At 47.1% G+C, this 20263-nt stretch overlaps 1 protein-coding gene across 1 annotated transcript in view; it reads right to left on the bottom strand.

Moving 5' to 3' along the window:
* PSTPIP2 (proline-serine-threonine phosphatase interacting protein 2) overlaps positions 1–20263 on the bottom strand; it is a 128413-nt gene that overhangs the window by 17293 nt on the left and 90857 nt on the right. Inside the window, exons 2-6 of the mRNA XM_073655078.1 lie at positions 19880–19980; positions 18575–18652; positions 16172–16206; positions 11259–11365; positions 7658–7720 (exon numbers count right to left, since the gene is read on the bottom strand). Of these exons, the coding sequence (XP_073511179.1) occupies positions 7658–7720; positions 11259–11365; positions 16172–16206; positions 18575–18652; positions 19880–19980 (384 nt within the window). The remainder of the gene's footprint in view (positions 1–7657; positions 7721–11258; positions 11366–16171; positions 16207–18574; positions 18653–19879; positions 19981–20263) is intronic.

The raw sequence follows: 20263 nt of genomic DNA on the forward strand, positions 1-20263 counted from the left end.
TGCACATACCTGTACCCCAATGTTAGGTACCGATGTGCACATACCCGTACCCCAATGTTAGGTACCGATGTGCACATACCCGTACCCCAATGTTAGGTACCGATGTGCACATACCCGTACCCTAATGTTAGGTACCGATGTGCACATACCCGTACCCTAATGTTAGGTACCGATGTGCACATACCCGTACCCTAATGTTAGGTACATTGTGCACATACCCGTACCCTAATGTTAGGTACAACGTGCACATACCCGTACCCTAATGTTAGGTACAACGTGCACATACCCGTACCCTAATGTTAGGTACAACGTGCACATACCCGTACCCTAATGTTAGGTACAACGTGCACATACCCGTACCCTAACGTTAGGTACATTGTGCACATACCCGTACCCTAATGTTAGGTACATTGTGTACATACCCGTACCCTAATGTTAGGTACATTGTGTATATACTGATACCAGGGGAGTATCTATAATAGGTGCTGCAGTTGTACCCAGGCACTGGAAACTAAGGGGCCCAAACGTTCCCTTTTGCCCATATTAGAAGACCAATACTGTTAAAGACTAGTGTTGAGCAAGAATGCTCGACACTGCTCGGTACTCGCCCGAGCATCTCACTACTCGGGTGACAAAACTACCAGCCTGACCACCACTAGCATGATCAGGCACATGTCAGCAAAGCACCCCAGGGTCCACGACCAGTGTCACCACTGCTTCTTCCGCTGTTGTGCGTGTAGAAGAACCCCCTGTTGTGCGTGCAAGGCAATCCCCCTCCTCTCAGTCTTCACTTGTTATTGCAGTTTCTCATGAAACAGCATCAACGTCCACGTCCCACCGCAGCGTTCAATTGTCCATATCCCAGACCTTTGAACGAAAGCGCAAATTCGCAGCCAACGCCCCACAGGCCACAGTCCTAAATTCGCACATTTCACGACGCCTTGCATTGGAAATGCTGCCTTTTAGGCTGGTGGAGACAGAATCCTTCCGCAACCTTATGGTGGTGGCCGTCCCTCGGCACTCGGTCCCCAGCCGACACTATTTTGCCCAGTGTGCCATCCCCACACTACACAAGCATGTGTCCCAAAACATCTGCCGTGCCCTCAACAACGCAGTTACTGGGAGAGTCCACCTGACAATGGACACATGGACAAGTGCTTGTGGCCAGGGACGGTACATCTCCCTGACGGCACACTGGGTAAACATAGTGGAAGCCGGGACCCAGTCGGACCTTGGGACAAAACACATCCTCCCCACACCGAGGATTGCGGACCCTATGTCAGAGTTGCCCCCACAGTGTACAGCTCCTGCGCATCATCCTCCTTCTCCTTCTCCTCATGTTCAGCCTCCATCTCAGATATCACCACATCAGTTACAAGCTGGGAGCATTGCAGTACTGCCTCAGCCAAGCGGCAACAGGCTGTGCTGAAACTCATAAGCTTAGGTGATAAACCTCACACTGCTTGTGAGTTGTGGACAGCTGTGAAAGAGCAGGCAGATCTGTGGCTGAGACCGCTGAAATTACATCCAGGCATGGTCGTGTGTGACAATGGCCGTAACCTGGTGGCGGCTCTGAGGCGAGGCGAGATCACACACGTACCATGCCTGGCTCATGTGCTTAACCTCGTGGTTCAGCAGTTTCTTAAATCGTACCCCGAGTTGCCAGATCTGCTCGTCAAAGTACGCCGCCTGTCAGCTCATTTTCGGAAGTCGGCTACAGCTTCCGCCGCCCTTGCTGTGTTGCAGCAGCGTTTCCAGCTTCCAGCACACCGACTGGTGTGTGATGTCCCCACACGTTGGAACTCTACCCTCCACATGCTGCAAAGCATTTGCGAGCAGAAGAGAGCAGTTGTGGAGTACCAGCTGCAACAAGGCCGTCGATATTCAGGTCAGACTCCACACATAAGACCTCAGGAGTGGACCTGGATGTCTGACATATGTACCATCCTGACAAACTTTGAGGAGTCCACCAAGATGGTAAGTGGCGATGACGCCATCATTAGCATCAGTATCCCACTTGTCTGTCTTTTGCAACGCTCTCTGCAGAGAATTAAAGATGAGGCATTGCAGCCAGAGTATGATGAGATGGATCAAGAAGCCGTAGCGGGCGATAACACATAGCCCAGCCTCATCTCATCCCAACGGATGGGGGACAATGAGGGAGAGGAGGAGGAGGAAGAAAAGGAGCTGGTATCATGCGCTGTAGACGGTAGTACCTGTACAACTGTCATACCGTCGGTTCAGCGTGGGTGGCCTGAGGACAGGGGGGAGGAGGAGGAGGAGAGCATGGTCAGTCGTCATCTTGGTGAGGACACGGAAGTCTTGCCAGTTACCAGTCTGGCACGCATGGCTGACTTTATGTTACGCTGCCTTAACCGTGACAATCGCGTTGTCAAAATGTTGGGTGACAGTCATTACTGGTTGGTGACACTTTTAGACCCCCGCTACAACGAGAACTTTCACTCTCTTATTCCTGAGGTGGAGAGGTCTACAAAAATGGGGCAGTACCAGAAGGCCCTTGCTGCAGAACTGTTAAAAAAATTCCCATCTGAACACGCTAGCGGCAGAGGTCACAGTTCGTTGCCCAACCAAGGCGTACAGGTGAGAGAGACGCAACTCCAATCCAGCAGAGGCAGGGAAACACTGTCAACGTTCTGGGACAGTTTTCTGAGACCCGCCCAGCTTACAGGCCCTGAGGCGCGGGGTACTCTCACAAGGAGTGGAAAGTTTCAAAAGATGGTGAGGGAGTACCTTGCCAACCGTACCAGCGTCCTCCGTGATCCCTCTGTGCCTTTTAATTATTGGGTATCCAAGCTGGACACTTGGAATGAACTCGCTCTGTACGCCTTGGAGGTCCTGGCCTGCCCTGCCGCTAGTGTGTTATCGGAGCGTGTTTTTAGTGCCGCTTGGGGAATTATAACTGATAAGCGCACTTGCCTGTCAACTGACAATGCTGACAAGCTGACCCTTATCAAAATGAACAAGGGCTGGATTGGGCCAGACTTCTCATCACCACCAAATGACAGCAGAGTAACAAAGTCAAATCCACTGTGTTATTTCGGGAGGTGTATTCCCATGCACTGCTTCACACCCACACATGGGTATACGCTTCCTCATTTCGGCTGTTTTTTGCTCTTCTCCTTATCCTCAGCCTCCACCACCACTATACCACCAGGGTGACCGTGGTCCGTGTTGCCAGCATTGCAAGTTCCTCCGTCCTAATTTTTTACAGCTTTTGCTTGGAAGGCATTGGCAAATACTATGGGAGACCCACTCCCCAATAATGGGAATAATGTTTTTAATATGCTGTACTGCATGGCTCTTGTAAGGGGCATTGCAAGTTCCTCTGTCCTAATTTTTGGCAGCTTTTGCTGGGAAGGCATAGGCAAAGACTATGGGAGACTCACTCCCCAATAATGGGAATAATGTTTTTAATATGCTGTACTGCATGGCTCTTGTAAGGGGCATTAAAATTGTCTTGTTAAGCTACTGTGACCTCCATGTCTCTTCCAAGGGGCATTGATATTGTATTTTTATTCCACTGCGGCTTCCACTTATCTTCCAATGGGCATTAAAACAGTCTTGTTAAACCACTCTGAACTCCACAACTCTTTTAAGGGGCATTGAAATTTTTTTAATTACCTCTAACCTCCACGACTCTTCCAACGGGCATTGCATTTCCTCCTAATTTTAGTCAGCTTTTGCTTTTCAATGCATAGGCGAACAATAAGGGAGACCCACTCCCCAATAATGGGTATAAGGTTTTTAGTACGCTGTAATTCACGTCTGTTTCAAGGGGCATTGCAGTTCCTCATAATTTTTGGAAAGCCTTCCATTCACTGCTTAGGCCAACAGCGTACAGGAGACCCAGTTGCTATAAATGGAAAAAAACGGTTTAGTTAAGGCCCTCTGACCTCCATGTCACTTCCAAGGGGCATTGGAGTGCCTCGAAATTTTTGGTAGGCATTGCACTCACTGTATGCCCTATAACTGTGTAGCCGAACCGCTCCTTTTGGTACAGAAACATATCCTTCAAGACATGTGTGGTTGACTGGCCTGATATTGATGTGAATGGTCCCTGTTCCTCCTGCTCTTTCTCCTTTGCCACTACCTCATCCATCATTCATCACCTGAAGCTTTGTTTTAACGGGAGTCATAGAACTGGGATAGTAGCAGGAAAACATCCAGCAATCCTCGGAGGAGGTAGGATATGCGCCAAAACGCTGACCACCTCAGGCCTAGCCGCTACTACATACATGCGCTTGCATTCTAAGGATCAGAAAGCTAAGGAGATGGATGGCCTCATGATCATGAATAATTTACTCGTTGTGTAGGAGGCCGACCACTGCTGCTGTCTACCTTCTGAACTTTGTGTTGAAGCCTGATTGACCCAGGACCCGCAATCCTTTATGTCTGGAGGATGTGTTGCATCCCAGTGTCCAACTGTGTCCCGGCTTCCACAATATTAACCCATTGTGAAGGTGTCAGTGAGATGGACCATCCCTGGCCACATTCACTTGTCCACGTGTTTGTGGTTAGGCTGTCCTTCCCACTAAATGCACTGGAGAGGGCACAGGTAATGTTTTGGTATGCGCGCTTGTGTATAAGGCACACCGGGACAAATAGGGGCGGCTGGGGACCGTTTATGGACACTCGGCCGCCCCCAGGCGGCTGGGGACCGTGTGTGGGCACCCGGCCGCGGGGCGGCTGGGGACCGAGTATGGACACTCGGCCGCCCCCTGGCGGCTGGGGACCAAGCGTGGACACCCAGCCGCCGACGCAGCCATGACGCGGTGGCCAGATTCCGTCTCCACATGCCTAAAAGGCCCAATTTCAAGTGCAAGCAAGCAAGCAGTATGGTATTGCAGCCTGGGGGTGGGTGGGTGGCAGGCTGCATACTTGGCTTGCATTGCAAGGAATGGGGAGGTACAATTGAACACTGCCCTGGGACAAGGACTTGCACGGGGATAGTTGCAAGTCTGCATCTTCTGATGCGGAAAGGATCACTTCTGATGGGCACACTTTTAGGCAGTGACCTGGGTGTCAGAGATGCTTCCAGGGGTCTTTCCCATGCTGTTCCCATGTCTTTTCAGCACTGTATGCATGTGTCACACAGCACATGGCCAGATAAGGTGGTAAAATGTTAAAATGATGACATTTCCCGGTGAATGCATTTGTCACGGTTGAAAGCAATACAAAAGTGCAAAAATGCATAAAAAATGCTACTTGTGAACATAGCCCAAGGTGTGGCGGAGTATTTTTGTTTTTGGTTATTTATTTTACCTTATACACAAGTCTTTACCCTGGAAAGGATGTTCCTTAACATATTTCACAGGAAAACAGTTTCATTTTCGTTTTGAACGTTTTATTGTGAGCCTGTAAAAGTGTATTAATACCTCTGACCACGTTGTTGACAGCAGTGACCTGGGGATCAGAAATGCTTCCTGGGGCGATCCCCATGCTGTCTCCATGTCATTTGAGCACTGTCACTATCGTTTTGGGCACTTTTTAGGCTTTCTACAGACTGCCGGGGGTGCCGCCGCAAAAATGCTCGGGTCTCCTATAGACATTGGGCTCGGTGCTCGGGGCGAGCACCCGAGTATCACGGTGAGCTCGGCCCGAGCTTCGAGCACCCGAGCATTTTAGTGCTCGATCAACACTATTAAAGACCCACGATAGTTAGGGGCCTTGTTAGAGATTTTGCATTGGGGCCTACAAGCTTCAAGCCACTAGTCATACTCTAATATTTTTGATTCATTGCGTACATGCTCATACCCTGCCTGCAGATCACACATGCTAAATTGGCAGTAATATCAAACTCTCGGAAAAAGAGGAGACCCTCCCAGACTAGTAGTGCTTTCTCCCACATTACTGGTGACGTCATTGCTGCTTCGATGATGGCAGGAACTGCAGTCTTTGTTGCCCATAGCAACCAATCACAGCGCTGCATTAATTTGAAAGAAATTAAAGCTGCACTGCAATTGCTTACTATGAGATATAGAAGGCCAGAGGTGGGGAACCTCCGGCCTGTGGGCCCCGTGATGACCTCTTCTCCAGTACCGAGGCAGATTCCCGGAGACCGCAGTGCTCATGCCGGTGGCTGCGTTTTAACGGCTGCAAGATCTTTAATTTCTTCTTACTCTGTGCACACGCAGCGTTCACTACTGAACGCAGCGGCAGCGGCTCCTGTGCCATTTATGCCACAGCCTCGTGTCTCCTGTGACGCCTAGGCCCCCGGCGTCTCCTGTGACGCCTAGGCCCCCGGCGTCTCCTGTGACGCCTAGGCCCCCGGCGTCTCCTGTGACGCCTAGGCCCCCGGCGTCTCCTGTGACGCCTAGGCCCCCGGCGTCTCCTGTGACGCCTAGGCCCCCGGCGTCTCCTGTGACGCCTAGGCCCCCGGCGTCTCCTGTGACGCCTAGGCCCCCGGCGTCTCCTGTGACGCCTAGGCCCCCGGCGTCTCCTGTGACGCCTAGGCCCCCGGCGTCTCCTGTGACGCCTAGGCCCCCGGCGTCTCCTGTGACGCCTAGGCCCCCGGCGTCTCCTGTGACGCCTAGGCCCCCGGCGTCTCCTGTGACGCCTAGGCCCCCGGCGTCTCCTGTGACGCCTAGGCCCCCGGCGTCTCCTGTGACGCCTAGGCCCCCGGCGTCTCCTGTGACGCCTAGGCCCCCGGCGTCTCCTGTGACGCCTAGGCCCCCGGCGTCTCCTGTGACGCCTAGGCCCCCGGCGTCTCCTGTGACGCCTAGGCCCCCGGCGTCTCCTGTGACGCCTAGGCCCCCGGCGTCTCCTGTGACGCCTAGGCCCCCGGCGTCTCCTGTGACGCCTAGGCCCCCGGCGTCTCCTGTGACGCCTAGGCCCCCGGCGTCTCCTGTGACGCCTAGGCCCCCGGCGTCTCCTGTGACGCCTAGGCCCCCGGCGTCTCCTGTGACGCCTAGGCCCCCGGCGTCTCCTGTGACGCCTAGGCCCCCGGCGTCTCCTGTGACGCCTAGGCCCCCGGCCCCGGCCTCTCCTGTGACGCCTAGGCCCCCGGCCCCGGCCTCTCCTGTGACGCCTAGGCCCCCGGCCCCGGCCTCTCCTGTGACGCCTAGGCCCCCGGCCCCGGCCTCTCCTGTGACGCCTAGGCCCCCGGCCCCGGCCTCTCCTGTGACGCCTAGGCCCCCGGCCCCGGCCTCTCCTACGTGTTGTTTCCTATGTGACGTATATTCTGCAGATCTCCCATTTCTTGAGTTCTATAAATGTAACGTGATCAGTTATGAATTTCCCACTGTGAGGAGACCTGCAGTGTAATATACATCTGTGTTCGGTACGACTTACTGCTACGAGTTCTTTACAAAACGTACCATCGTAAAGAGTTGCCTACGCTCTAGGCCAACGCAAATCTAGAAAAGCCGTTACGAGTAGCAACATCATTCATACCACCTAACATCACCGCCACACCAAAGAGAAGCAGCTCCAGCCATCACGTTAGGGCTGAGTTAATTAAATGTTTGACCAAATATAGCAGGGTAATTTCGTACGACCCCCAATGCATGGTATAAATATCCAAATGGCCCATAGCAGAAAAAAGATTCTCCACCCCTGGTTTAGGCAGTTTCATTACTTAGCGCCTACAGTGAGAGGACAAGTAAGCACCCACTACTGACCCTTCTGCCATACTTGCCTCCACAGTTCTCTTGTATTGAAGCTGTCGCTGCTTGTGCATGTTGTCCATGGCAGCTTCTATCTGCAAAGAAAAGATGTAATATATGTATCCGTGTCTTACAGTGAAGGTTCGACTTTCATCATCTTTGTAAATGGTTGATGAAATTACATTGATTATTATCTAAGATGTGCTTTTATGTGATTATGTCCATGCCTCTGAACTTTACACCGAAGCATCTCTCACTGCCTGGCATATCTGAGGGCTAATTTCAGGTGGCACTGAGACATTTTACCTACTGGGCCCTTGCCCAGGTTGTACCTTCCCCTGTGTATAACAACCAGGCAACCCTTTAGCCATCTAAAGGCCTCTTTATTAGGGATATTATGAAGTGGATTTTTCTGATCAGGACCAGGCTCTGATGTCCAAAGTAGTGAAAGACCTGACTCATATTGTCCGCTGTGCATAAAATCAGATTATGCTTAAATGGATGTTCCTATTATTATAATGAAAATGAGTTATACACACATTTCTAAATACCTTTTAAATAAGAAATCACACTCGTTTTGTCTAGGGAGGTAATCACTACAGTATTAATATGGCTGTCGTCTTGTTATACTGACGGAATCCTGTCCTAGAATGTTAGGACCGATGCCTGTGAGCATGTGCAGCAAGAAGCACTGCCTCTGCCTTCATGTTTAGGAAGGGGGTATTCTGATGTAATACCACAGCACTCATGGTATCTGAGTAAGAAGAGGCTGCTCACTCTGCTGTCCACCCTGCCTACCTGATCTAGTACTGGAGATATTAAGGATTCTGAGGTAAGAATAGGCTGCTTCTACTGCTGTCCATACTGTCTACTGATCTAATACTGGGGATACCAGGAGTGCTGAGGTAAAAAGAGGCTGCTCACACTGCTGTATACCACGTATATCTGATCTAATACTGGATATACCAGATGTGCTGAAGTACAAAGAGGATGGTCTCACTGTTGTCCACCCTGGCTGATTTAATATTAGGGATACTAGTGGTGTTGAGGTAAGAAGAGGTTTCTAACACTGCTGTCCATCCCGTCTATCTAATCTAATACTGGAGATACCAGGAGTGCTGAGGTAAAAAGAGGCTGCTCACACTGCTGTCAACCCTGTCTGTCTGATCTAATACTGGAGATACCAGCAGTTCTGAGGTAAGAAGATGTACAAATGATGAATCCCGGCACTCACGTGTTTGTTAAAAGCTCTGAGTGCCAGGATTCGTCATTTGTACATGCTGTTATTCCTCCATGTACACCACAATGTTTACACAGAGTGCCAACCCTTTAATCAGCATTACATGAACATGAGGAAGCTTTTTCTTGCAACTCATTGTGGACATGTTCATTATCTGTATCTAGATATGAACAGCAGAAACTTCAACTTCCCCATCGTCAACTAATTGTCTGACTGTTGGCAACTTACATATGGTGAAAGAGGAAACTCCGCTCTGCACTCCACCTCGCTTTTTCCTCGTGACTAAACACAGACTTCAGAGTATTCGTTTTGCCCCTATAGCCCATTCTTGTCCGTTACATTATATTGTTAATATGCAAGTCCTAGTACTATTACTGTAATGGAGTTGACCCAAGCAGGCTGCAGAGGATGATTACGCCTGTCGCATCAGATGCCTCCAGCGTTCTGCACCTGAGGAGGCGCAATGGGACACTATAACACCAAAGAGGGGAGAGATTTGTATCCAAAATATCGACTGTTTGTAGTTAGCACAAATTTCCAAAAGAGGAGCCCGAGAGGGAGCTCTTAATGGCAATGGGACACTATACCTCCCAGCATGGCCCGACCACTGGACATCATACTGTATACGCAGAACACTATACCTCCCAGCATGGCCCGACCACTGGACATCATACTGTATGCGCAGGACACACCTCCCAGCATGGTCCGACCACTGGACATCATACTGTATACGCAAAACACTATACCTCCCAGCATGGTCCGACCACTGGACATCATACTGTATACGCAGGACACACCTCCCAGCATGGCCCGACCACTGGACATCATACTGTATGCGCAGGACACACCTCCCAGCATGGTCCGACCACTGGACATCATACTGTATGCGCAGGACACTATACCTCCCAGCATGGCCCGACCACTGGACATCATACTGTATACGCAGGACACACCTCCCAGCATGGCCCGACCACTGGACATCATACTGTATACGCAGGACACACCTCCCAGCATGGCCCAACCACTGGACATCATACTGTATACGCAGGACACTATACCTCCCAGCATGGCCCGACCACTGGACATCATACTGTATACGCAGGACACACCTCCCAGCATGGCCCGACCACTGGACATCATACTGTATAAGCAGGACACACCTCCCAGCATGGCCCGACCACTGGACATCATACTGTATACGCAGGACACAACTCCCAGCATGGTCCGACCACTGGACATCATACTGTATACGCAGGACACACCTCCCAGCATGGCCCGACCACTGGACATCCTACTGTATACGCAGGACACTATACCTCCCAGCATGGCCCGACCACTGGACATCATACTGTATACGCAGGACACTATACCTCCCAGCATGGCCCGACCACTGGACATCATACTGTATACGCAGGACACTACCTCCCAGCATGGCCCGACCACTGGACATCATACTGTATACGCAGGACACACCTCCCAGCATGGCCCGACCACTGGACATCATACTGTATACGCAGGACACACCTCCCAGCATGGCCCGACCACTGGACATCATACTGTATACGCAGGACACACCTCCCAGCATGGCCCGACCACTGGACATCCTACTGTATACGCAGGACACACCTCCCAGCATGGCCCGACCACTGGACATCATACTGTATACGCAGGACACACCTCCCAGCATGGCCCGACCACTGGACATCATACTGTATACGCAGGACACACCTCCCAGCATGGCCCGACCACTGGACATCATACTGCATACGCAGGACACATCTCCCAGCGTGGCCCAACCACTGGACATCATACTGTATACGCAGGACACACCTCCCAGCATGGCCCAACCACTGGACATCATACTGTATACGCAGGACACACCTCCCAGCATGGCCCGACCACTGGACATCATACTGTATGCGCAGGACACACCTCCCAGCGTGGCCCGACCACTGGACATCATACTGTATACGCAGGACACACCTCCCAGCATGGCCCGACCACTGGACATCATACTGTATGCGCAGGACACACCTCCCAGCATGGCCCGACCACTGGACGACATACTGTATGCGCAGGACACTATACCTCCCAGCATGGCCCGACCACTGGACATCATACTGTATACGCAGGACACTATACCTCCCAGCATGGCCCGACCACTGGACATCATACTGTATACGCAGGACACGACACCTCCCAGCATGACCCGACCACTGGATATCATACTGTATACGCAGGACACTATACCTCCCAGCATGACCCGACCTCTGGACATGATCATAGTGCACATTTGTTAGATGCTATACTGCTCCATTACCATCAGTCAGTACATAATATCCAGGAGGACAGTGACATGTCCGGGTCACTGATGTGGTTGGCGACTTTCTCACCTTCTTCCGCTCTGATTTCTGCCGCTCCCTGAAATCCTCCATTTTCTTGGCTTCTTCTCGTAGAGTTTGAGCCAACTGAATGTGACACTGACCGATATTGTCGATTTCTGGCAAAAATAAACGTCTAATTAAACGAAACAGAACAGTGATTGCCACATTTCTGTCGCGCTAGATCTTCTCAGTAACAATCCAATACTAACCTTATATCAAGTCATTCTGAATGATGTGGAAATCACTGTTATTGTGATAGTTGTAACCTGAATGTGATCGAGGATGAACTCCCGACCCAAAAGCTCTAGGGCCATGTAAATTGTTATTAAATGGAACAAAACTGTCCATTTAATGTGTATGACGTGTACTGAATATTCCCTGCCTGCAGCTCTTAGGCCGGGCATCATTAGCTAATATACAAGATGTCAGGGCGTCACCATGAAATAATTGCACTGTGCAGCACCTCATTAGCGCTAAACAAATGCCTCCTTGAGCCTTATATTACATACCCTAGCAGCACTAATCAGACACCACAGTGCAGCACAACATACAGTCATACAAGGCTGTAAACTTCTTGATTATGTTGCGCACTGTGAACAAAGGGACATCAAGATCTCTGAAGATGGACTTGAGAGCCAAAATTGTTGAAAAATATCAACAATCTCAAGGTTACAAGTCCTCAGACAGTTCTCTTCTCCTCTTTATGTCCTCCATGATTAGTGTGACACACAATGCAAAGACTAGAGTCAACGTCTCCCCTTTTTATCTGGTGTCAGGTTTGATTTTCATATTGTCCACACCTGTTACTTGCCACAGGTGAGTTTGAACAAGCATCACATGCTTGAAACAATTTTGGAAAGATGACTACAATTTTGTCTGGCCCATTTTGGGGGTTTTGTGTGAAATTATGTTTAATTTGCCTGTTTTTCTCTGTTTTATTTGTGTTGTTCCAACACACATAAAGGATATAAACATGTGTAATTGTAACAATTTTCTTGGAGAAATACTTCATTTTCTGGAACAATTTCAGGGGTGCCAACACTTTCAGCCATGACTCTACCTCCCCAGCAGCGCTAAACAAATACCACAGTGCGGCACATCATACCACCCCAGCAGCGCTAATCAGATACCACAGTGCAGCACAATATACCTCCCCAGCAGCGCTAATCAGATACCACAGTGCAGCACAATATACCTCCCCAGCAGCGCTAATCAGATACCACAGTGCAGCACAATATACCTCCCCAGCAGCGCTAATCAGATACCACAGTGCAGCACAATATACCTCCCCAGCAGCGCTAATCAGATATCACAGTGCAGCACAATATACCTCCCCAGCAGCGCTAATCAGATAGCACAGTGCAGTACAATATACCTCCCCAGCAGAGCTAATCAGATGCCACAGTGCAGCACAATATACCTCCCCAGCAGCGCTAATCAGATACCACAGTGCAGCACAATATACCTCCCCAGCAGAGCTAATCAGATACCACAGTGCAGCACAATATACCTCCCCAGCAGCGCTAATCAGATACCACAGTGCAGCACAATATACCTCCCCAGCAGAGCTAATCAGATACCACAGTGCAGCACAATATACCTCCCCAGCTGCGCTAATCAGATACCACAGTGCAGCACAATATACCTCCCCAGCTGCGCTAATCAGATACCACAGTGCAGCACAATATACCTCCCCAGCTGCGCTAATCAGATACCACAGTGCAGTACAATATACCTCCCCAGCAGAGCTAATCAGATACCACAGTGCAGCACAATATACCTCCCCAGCAGCGCTAATCAGATACCACAGTGCAGCACAATATACCTCCCCAGCTGCGCTAATCAGATACCACAGTGCAGCACAATATACCTCCCCAGCTGCGCTAATCAGATACCACAGTGCAGCACAATATACCTCCCCAGCAGCGCTAATCAGATACCACAGTGCAGCACAATATACCTCCCCAGCAGCGCTAATCAGATACCACAGTGCAGCACAATATACCTCCCCGGCAGCGCTAATCAGATACCACAGTGCAGTACAATATACCTCCCCAGCAGCGCTAATCAGATACCACAGTGCAGCACAATATACCTCCCCAGCAGCGCTAATCAGATACCACAGTGCAGCACAATATACCTCCCCAGCAGCGCTAATCAGATACCACAGTGCAGCACAATATACCTCCCCAGCAGCGCTAATCAGATACCACAGTGCAGCACAATATACCTCCCCAGCAGCGCTAATCAGATACCACAGTGCAGCACAATATACCTCCCCAGCAGCGCTAATCAGATACCACAGTGCAGCACAATATACCTCCCCAGCAGCGCTAATCAGATACCACAGTGCAGCACAATATACCTCCCCAGCAGCGCTAATCAGATACCACAGTGCAGCACAATATACCACCCCAGCAGAGCTAATCAGATACCACAGTGCAGCACAATATACCTCCCCAGCAGCGCTAATCAGATACCACAGTGCAGCACAATATACCTCCCCGGCAGCGTTAATGAGCCATGCCTTACAGTTTGAGTAGCGCTGATGTAAAGGATATGATCAGCTTGACCTGTCTATCTACCGAGGGATCAAGAGGTCACAAAGAGAAATCTATAAAGCAATCTCCTCCGTGTGTCTCAGGAGATCAGCCAGATTAGTAAATTCAGCAAAATCACCAGGCATAAATGAAAGCAATCAACAGGTAATGAAACTGACCACTGCAAGATTTCATTTCTAGGTTTAATATGTAAATTGTCTCTTCAGAAAGGAGGACTTGAACTCTGTAGCGCCACCTGTTGGAAGCAGAGATCCTACAAGTCACTATCGACCCTTTAACGAGTCGTGCAATATGACTTAGGATAAAAGGCAAATCAGAATCTCAATTTGCAGACACGGTGTTTCGGGGTACTGCCCCTCATCAGTGCAAAGTATGAGAACTGATTTGGCTAGGTGAGGGTTTAGTCTTCCTTTATAAGGGAGCAGCTGTCGCTCTGGACCTGGCCTATCCATGTATGTAAATAGGAAGTTAATGGCCCCTACTGATCACTTCCTTTTTCTCATAATTTGCCTGATAATAAAATGCCTTCCTTTTGTCAGACATACGTTAATGATGCAGCTGATTCCAAATAGGATAAGGACACAGGCAAATTTATCAACTGTAATAACCTTATTTAAAGCAATGATACCAGCCATAGCCAGAAATAACATTATTCCCCGTGTTCACACAGGACAGCTTATTCTGAAAAGCTTCTTAAACCTAGATTTACCCATCAACATATTGAAATAACCGTAATTCACTTTTCCACTTCCCAACCATTTCTGCACTGCTGGTCTGGTGCTCCTCGCCAGTCCGGCAGCTATTCTCATGCAGTAGAGCATTCACATGACCGCTGCAGCCAATCACTGGCCTCAGCAGTTATATGCTGTACCTGCCACAGTTGGAGGATGGGTGTGACCATCGAGCGGCAGTGCTGGAACAGAGGGGGATTTGATAAGTGAATTATTTTAATTATGGGGGAGCAGCTCCTGAAATGTGTCATGAAAATATAGTGTACAGCTAGCTCGCATTATGACTGCTGCAAAAGTGGGCGGGATCTGCTCACATGTGTGTGATGTCACTTCTCGCCACACCTTCTGGGTGTTTACAAAAGGGTAAGGGAGGATGAAATTTAGGATCTCCGTATAGAGACTTTTTGTTGGTGACTAGAAAGTGATACTGAGATGTGGACCGTGTCACTGAGGACGGCTGACCGTACTGATTCTGTTAGTTGGTGCTGCACGCTGTATCACTCATGGGGATTAGGTATGCGGACTGTATCACATGCTGGACTTAAACACACGGAGTGTCCAATTTTTATGCTAATAAGCCTTGGTTTAACCCTGCACTTTTGCAGTTCTTCGCTCATTCTGCCGTTTTCCCCGACAGCCTTCCATCACTGACTGGCAGATCATTCTTCTTTCAGTTACCCGCGCTCTCTCCCGAGATCTAGCGTAAACTCAGTCATTCCTAGGGGCGGTGCATGTGCACATCAGTTGTCTGACTGTTACGATAGTGGCGTAGTACTGTTGAAAACCAGTGGCTGAAGGAACACGAGCAGGAGCAGCAAGCGGTAGTAGAAATTTTTGTAGTTAGCAAAAGAAGTTGTAGGAAACAATCCGTCGATAGATGAGAACAATCTAGGTAAGAATGTTCAGGAGCTTGGAGACTGGAAACTAGGCTAGCAGCTAGACACAATACTCAAGCAATGAGTGAGAGATCTGTGCGGCTTTAAGTAGGAAACAAGATGGATCTCACAGATTCAGAATCTGCCATTTTAATAAAGGGCAATTGCAGAACGCAACAGCAGCCTTCAGTGTTAAGGAGTTGGATTGCAGCACAATTTAGTAAGGTGAACAATAGCAGCCACTAGTGGTTAAACTGTAGAAGGACAACTGGAATTTTGACAGACTCTCACAATATCCTCAGAATCTTGCTGCACATGTGCCGCTCTGGGAATGACGCCACCTGTGTGAGATCTCAGGTGGGGGAGCAGATGACTGAGAGAAGAGTGAACTGTCAGTGATGGGAGGGCAGCAGCAGGCAGGGAAAGAGGGAGAGATGTTAGCGAGCTGTAAGTTGAAGGCCATGGTCCCTGCTATTTTTCTTTATTAGTATGAAATTTGGATTGACAGCCTGCATAATGGTCCTACCACAACGTGTATTGTATGTAGGCTGTCAGGCACACCCACGGAAGCGTGATTAGAAGATCCAAGGCAGGACTAGTCAGGGGGAAGAGTCGCTCCGTAGGACTAGTCCTGCTTCATTACGATGTGTGACGTTGGGGAGTAACACTACACACATATAAAAACATATGCAGCAAGCTTTTGGGTCAAGTTAACTCTGATCCCTATATAATTAGTTAAAGGTGGCCGTACTTACGTTGCTTAAAGGTATCTAATGCCCTCTTGAGTGTGCTGTAGAAGAAAAATACAAAATTGAATATCTTAAAAAAAAAAATTAAATTACCGTTCTTAAAAGTAAATTGCACCATTAGTTATCTTCTATCTGTTGTGTCTTAGATCCTGATTATACAGCAGTCTGGAAAGAGCCCATTGAGAAAGGATAGTCGACAACAAGACCCCAACAATGTTATTTTCTAACATGTCAGATCACAAAAAAAATGGAGTCTCCTTTTTTTTTTTGCTACTCTTTAATGTTATTTTACAGCTAGAGCAATAATCACTAGATCATAAAAATAGGCAAAAAAATAGTGATCAAGAGATGATAAATAGGACTCCAAACGCACACAAAAAAAAATTCTTTTAAAGCTGTGTTTCACTTTTAGGCCATATTCCCACTTTATGTAAATGCTAATTTCCATTGTATTTTTTTCAGCAGAAAAAGTGAGTGAGATTTCATGAAAACTTGTCCCCAATGCGTATATAAAGTGCTGTTGTGGTTTTTTTTTGTGTGTGTCTTTTTTTTTTTTTTTATAAAGGTTTGTATGGGGAGCCTAAAAAAAAGCATGTAAAAAAAAAAGCAATTGTGATTTTATGTAGTTTCTGCACTAAAACAGGGATCCAAGTGGTAATGTTTCTCCTTGCGGAGAGTGACATGTCAAGCCTGACATGCCAAGGTGAGGAGACTTTTAAGCCATAATGCTCCTCTTTCTCTCTCTGAAGAGACAATTTGCATATTTCCCAGAGGAGCATTGCGGCTTAAGTCTCCTCACCTTGGCATGTCAGACTTGACATATCACTCTCCGCAAGGATTAACGTTACCCCTTGGATTCCAGTCAGATGCCTCTCACCCAGCCAAACCAGATCTCACACTTTGCACTGATGAGGGGCAGTACCCCGAAACACAATGTCTGCAAATTGAGATTTTGGTTTTGGCTATTATCCTAAGTCATGTGACAAGGCTCGTTAGAGAGTCGATATTGACATTTAGGATCGCTACTTCCAAAAGGTGGCAGTAGAGTTCTAGTCCTCTTTCTCTCTGTATAGACAATTTGCACAAAAAAAAAAAACATTCAAAAATGCTGCAAAAAATCTGAACCAAAAAATGGAACCCCAAAAGGGGAATATGTATAAGAAATCTCAGCAAAAATGCAACCTGAACACTTTTCTAATATTCTTTAATTAAAAATTGCCACTAAAAATACCTCTATACTTTACTACTGTTTTTTTTTTTTTTTTTTTTTACTTTCTATGACATTTTGTTTGAGTATCGCAACATGAAGTAGGGATTCTAAAATGAGTTGTCATCAGGGGGCAGATCCTGCGGTCAATGCCCCAGCTGCTGTCCCCACCGTGACACGAAGCGTCGTTAGTGATGGCCACTTCAGGAGCTGGGCTAGTCACGGCTGAGCATTCGCTGATTGTCAATTCTGATACATGCTCAGTATGTGCTCAATGCTCTATATTCTATTGAATGCACACTGAACGTTGCGCTTCCTCGCTGGCTTTAAAGAGAAGTGATGAGTAGGCAAGAGAGCGCACAGTCAGTGCGCAGTGAAAAGGAGAGAACGTGCTAAGCAGGGTGATCAGAGAATACCCCGGCCCCAGAAATGGATGTCACCGCACTGAAAAGTGACATCAGTGACATCTGTTTCAAATGCTTATTGAGTACACTCTTTTTCAATGAGCACTCAGTGTACGAGTGAGCGCACTGGCAGTATGCGAGGGAGCGCAATGTCAGGGTACATTCAAAAGGAATATAGCACTGGGAGCGCATAATGAGCCTGCATCGGAATTGACAAACGGCACATGCTCAGTAAAGCAGGGACTAGCCCAGACGTTACTGAAGACGCTTCATTTCAGGGTGAGAACAGCAGCTGGAGCAGTGACTGCAGTGCCAGCCCCTGATGACATCCTGTTTGGGAATCTCCAGTGCATGCTGGGTGACTCAAATGAAACATGACTAATCTAAAGTTTAAAAAAAAAAAAACAGAGAGGAAGTCGGAGTTCAGAGAGAAAGGTAGGAAATTTTAAAATGAAGTACTTTAGAAAAGTAGTTAGATTATTGAATTTAATAGACATAGCATGAAATTCACGTATAGTTCCGGACAAGCTCTTTAAAATAAACTAATCACAGATTTTTCCACATCTGGAACCCCCAGGGATCAACTGTTATCTACAAGTGAACCAAGCACCAAGTGTTCAGTTCCTCTGCAGCGCCTCCGCAAGGGAAATTGATGCATTACATGGATCCCATTGAAATCAACGAGCCTCAGAATGCCATTATAGGGGAATTAAAAATGGATCTTCAAAATCAACCCATTCAAATAGACAGAATATTCTTAGATTCTTATTCAGTATGATCAGGAAACTGCTCACTCACTTCAGTTCTGTTTGACCACAAGGTTTTTTCTTGGTTAAAGTAAGCAGATCTTTCCCGTACCTCTCTTCTATTACGGCCCTGTAGGAGGGGAAACGGCACATTATTTTATGTCTAAAATCAATCAATTTGCTCAATAGGATATTATTTATCTGCCTGTCCGTCTGTTATTCTATATAAGATATGGACATACACAAAACACATGCAAATAAACAATGACATTTTTGTGACGCACTTGTTCAGGCAACCAGACCACTATTTTTTTAATTGATTCATTTGCCATAACATTGATTTATTTCTTTTTTTTTTTACTATTTTAGTTTTTTTAAAGCTTTACTATATGATCTCTTGTTTTGCCAGACATTTTGACAAACCATCATGTAGGCATTACATTTATATTAACTTTTGTTATGGGTTTGTTTTGTTTGTTTTTTATCCTTTATTCTCATTATTTTTTACGCCATTTATCAATGACCATGAATTTGTTCACTGTATTATGTTTTGGGTTTTTTAAATTACAGATATGCCCATATTATTCACTGGTTTGTGATGTTTATTTTAAAAAAAGCGTATAAAGAATGTGATTATTGTAATTGTTTTTCAGATTTTTTTTCCAGTAATTTTAGGGGTAAAAAACTTTTACTCTTTTTGCTTGAATTCTAACATACCAGTGCATAGAAATGATGTGTTATAAAAAATATGTATCTTTATGTACCCGTACAATATGCCTGTAAAGAAGAAGAAAACGAAACTATCTTTAGGCAGAGAAAATTCTTCTATACTTAGAGCAGACTATGGCTCACTGCTAAAGTTTCTGTCTGCCCTACTAGAGATTCTGAGTCCCAGTACAGACCAAGCTTTAAGAAGCATAAAGATATCATTAACTATATAAAAGAAGGCCTCTACTGAGCACATATGACGAGAAGGCCTCGGGAATATGCAGTTGCACATGTGGTATGCTATCTATTTTATTTATATCTAGCTATTTTTGTATTCCAGCTATCATCTTTATGGATAGAGTATTGATAGTTACAAAGTTTAAAGTTTGAGTTAAAGACCCAGAATCATTAAAACATTGTTTTTGTATTAGCGGATGACACCATAAAGAGCAATGTGCAGCTGACATCCATTGGGTAATGGTAAAACTAAGAGAGGATACATTCAATAATTGGGCAATGCCAGTCTGCTGCTTTTAAGGCCAGTGTAATTTTGGTCTTCAGATCCTTCAAAAGTGAAAAGCTTTATTTTAAGACTTTTATCATATATGAGGTTTTTTTCTCTACATATGTGTATTAATGTGTTACATACCTTTCCTTTAGGAAATCTTCAAACTCTTTGCAATTCTTTCTCCCATCATTCATGTGCTGTAATAGGGTGTCATAGCCTAGAGTACTGGTAATGTCTGTACTCTGTAGGAAAAAAGGAGAGAACAGTGTAATAGTACAGTCGTGCATGACTATGTAAAAGTATACTGTAGATATGCATTAAATGTAATCATATTAATCAATTTAGTTCTTCTTTTCACCTGGATGCAGCATTGGACTGGCCCACGTGAGGGTTGGAGAATCCTCCGGTGGGCCCCGGCCTCTCATTCAAGGGTGGAAGACCTTATATTATAAAAATATGTATTTTTATGCACCAGAACAATATGCCCGTAAAGAAGAAGAAAACTATCTTTAGGCAGAGAAAATC

The sequence above is a fragment of the Phyllobates terribilis genome, unplaced genomic scaffold (assembly GCF_046119375.1).
Source record: "Phyllobates terribilis strain yellow unplaced genomic scaffold, ASM4611937v1 Scaffold_1__5_contigs__length_1240528914, whole genome shotgun sequence".
Taxonomy (NCBI): Eukaryota; Metazoa; Chordata; class Amphibia; order Anura; family Dendrobatidae; genus Phyllobates; species Phyllobates terribilis.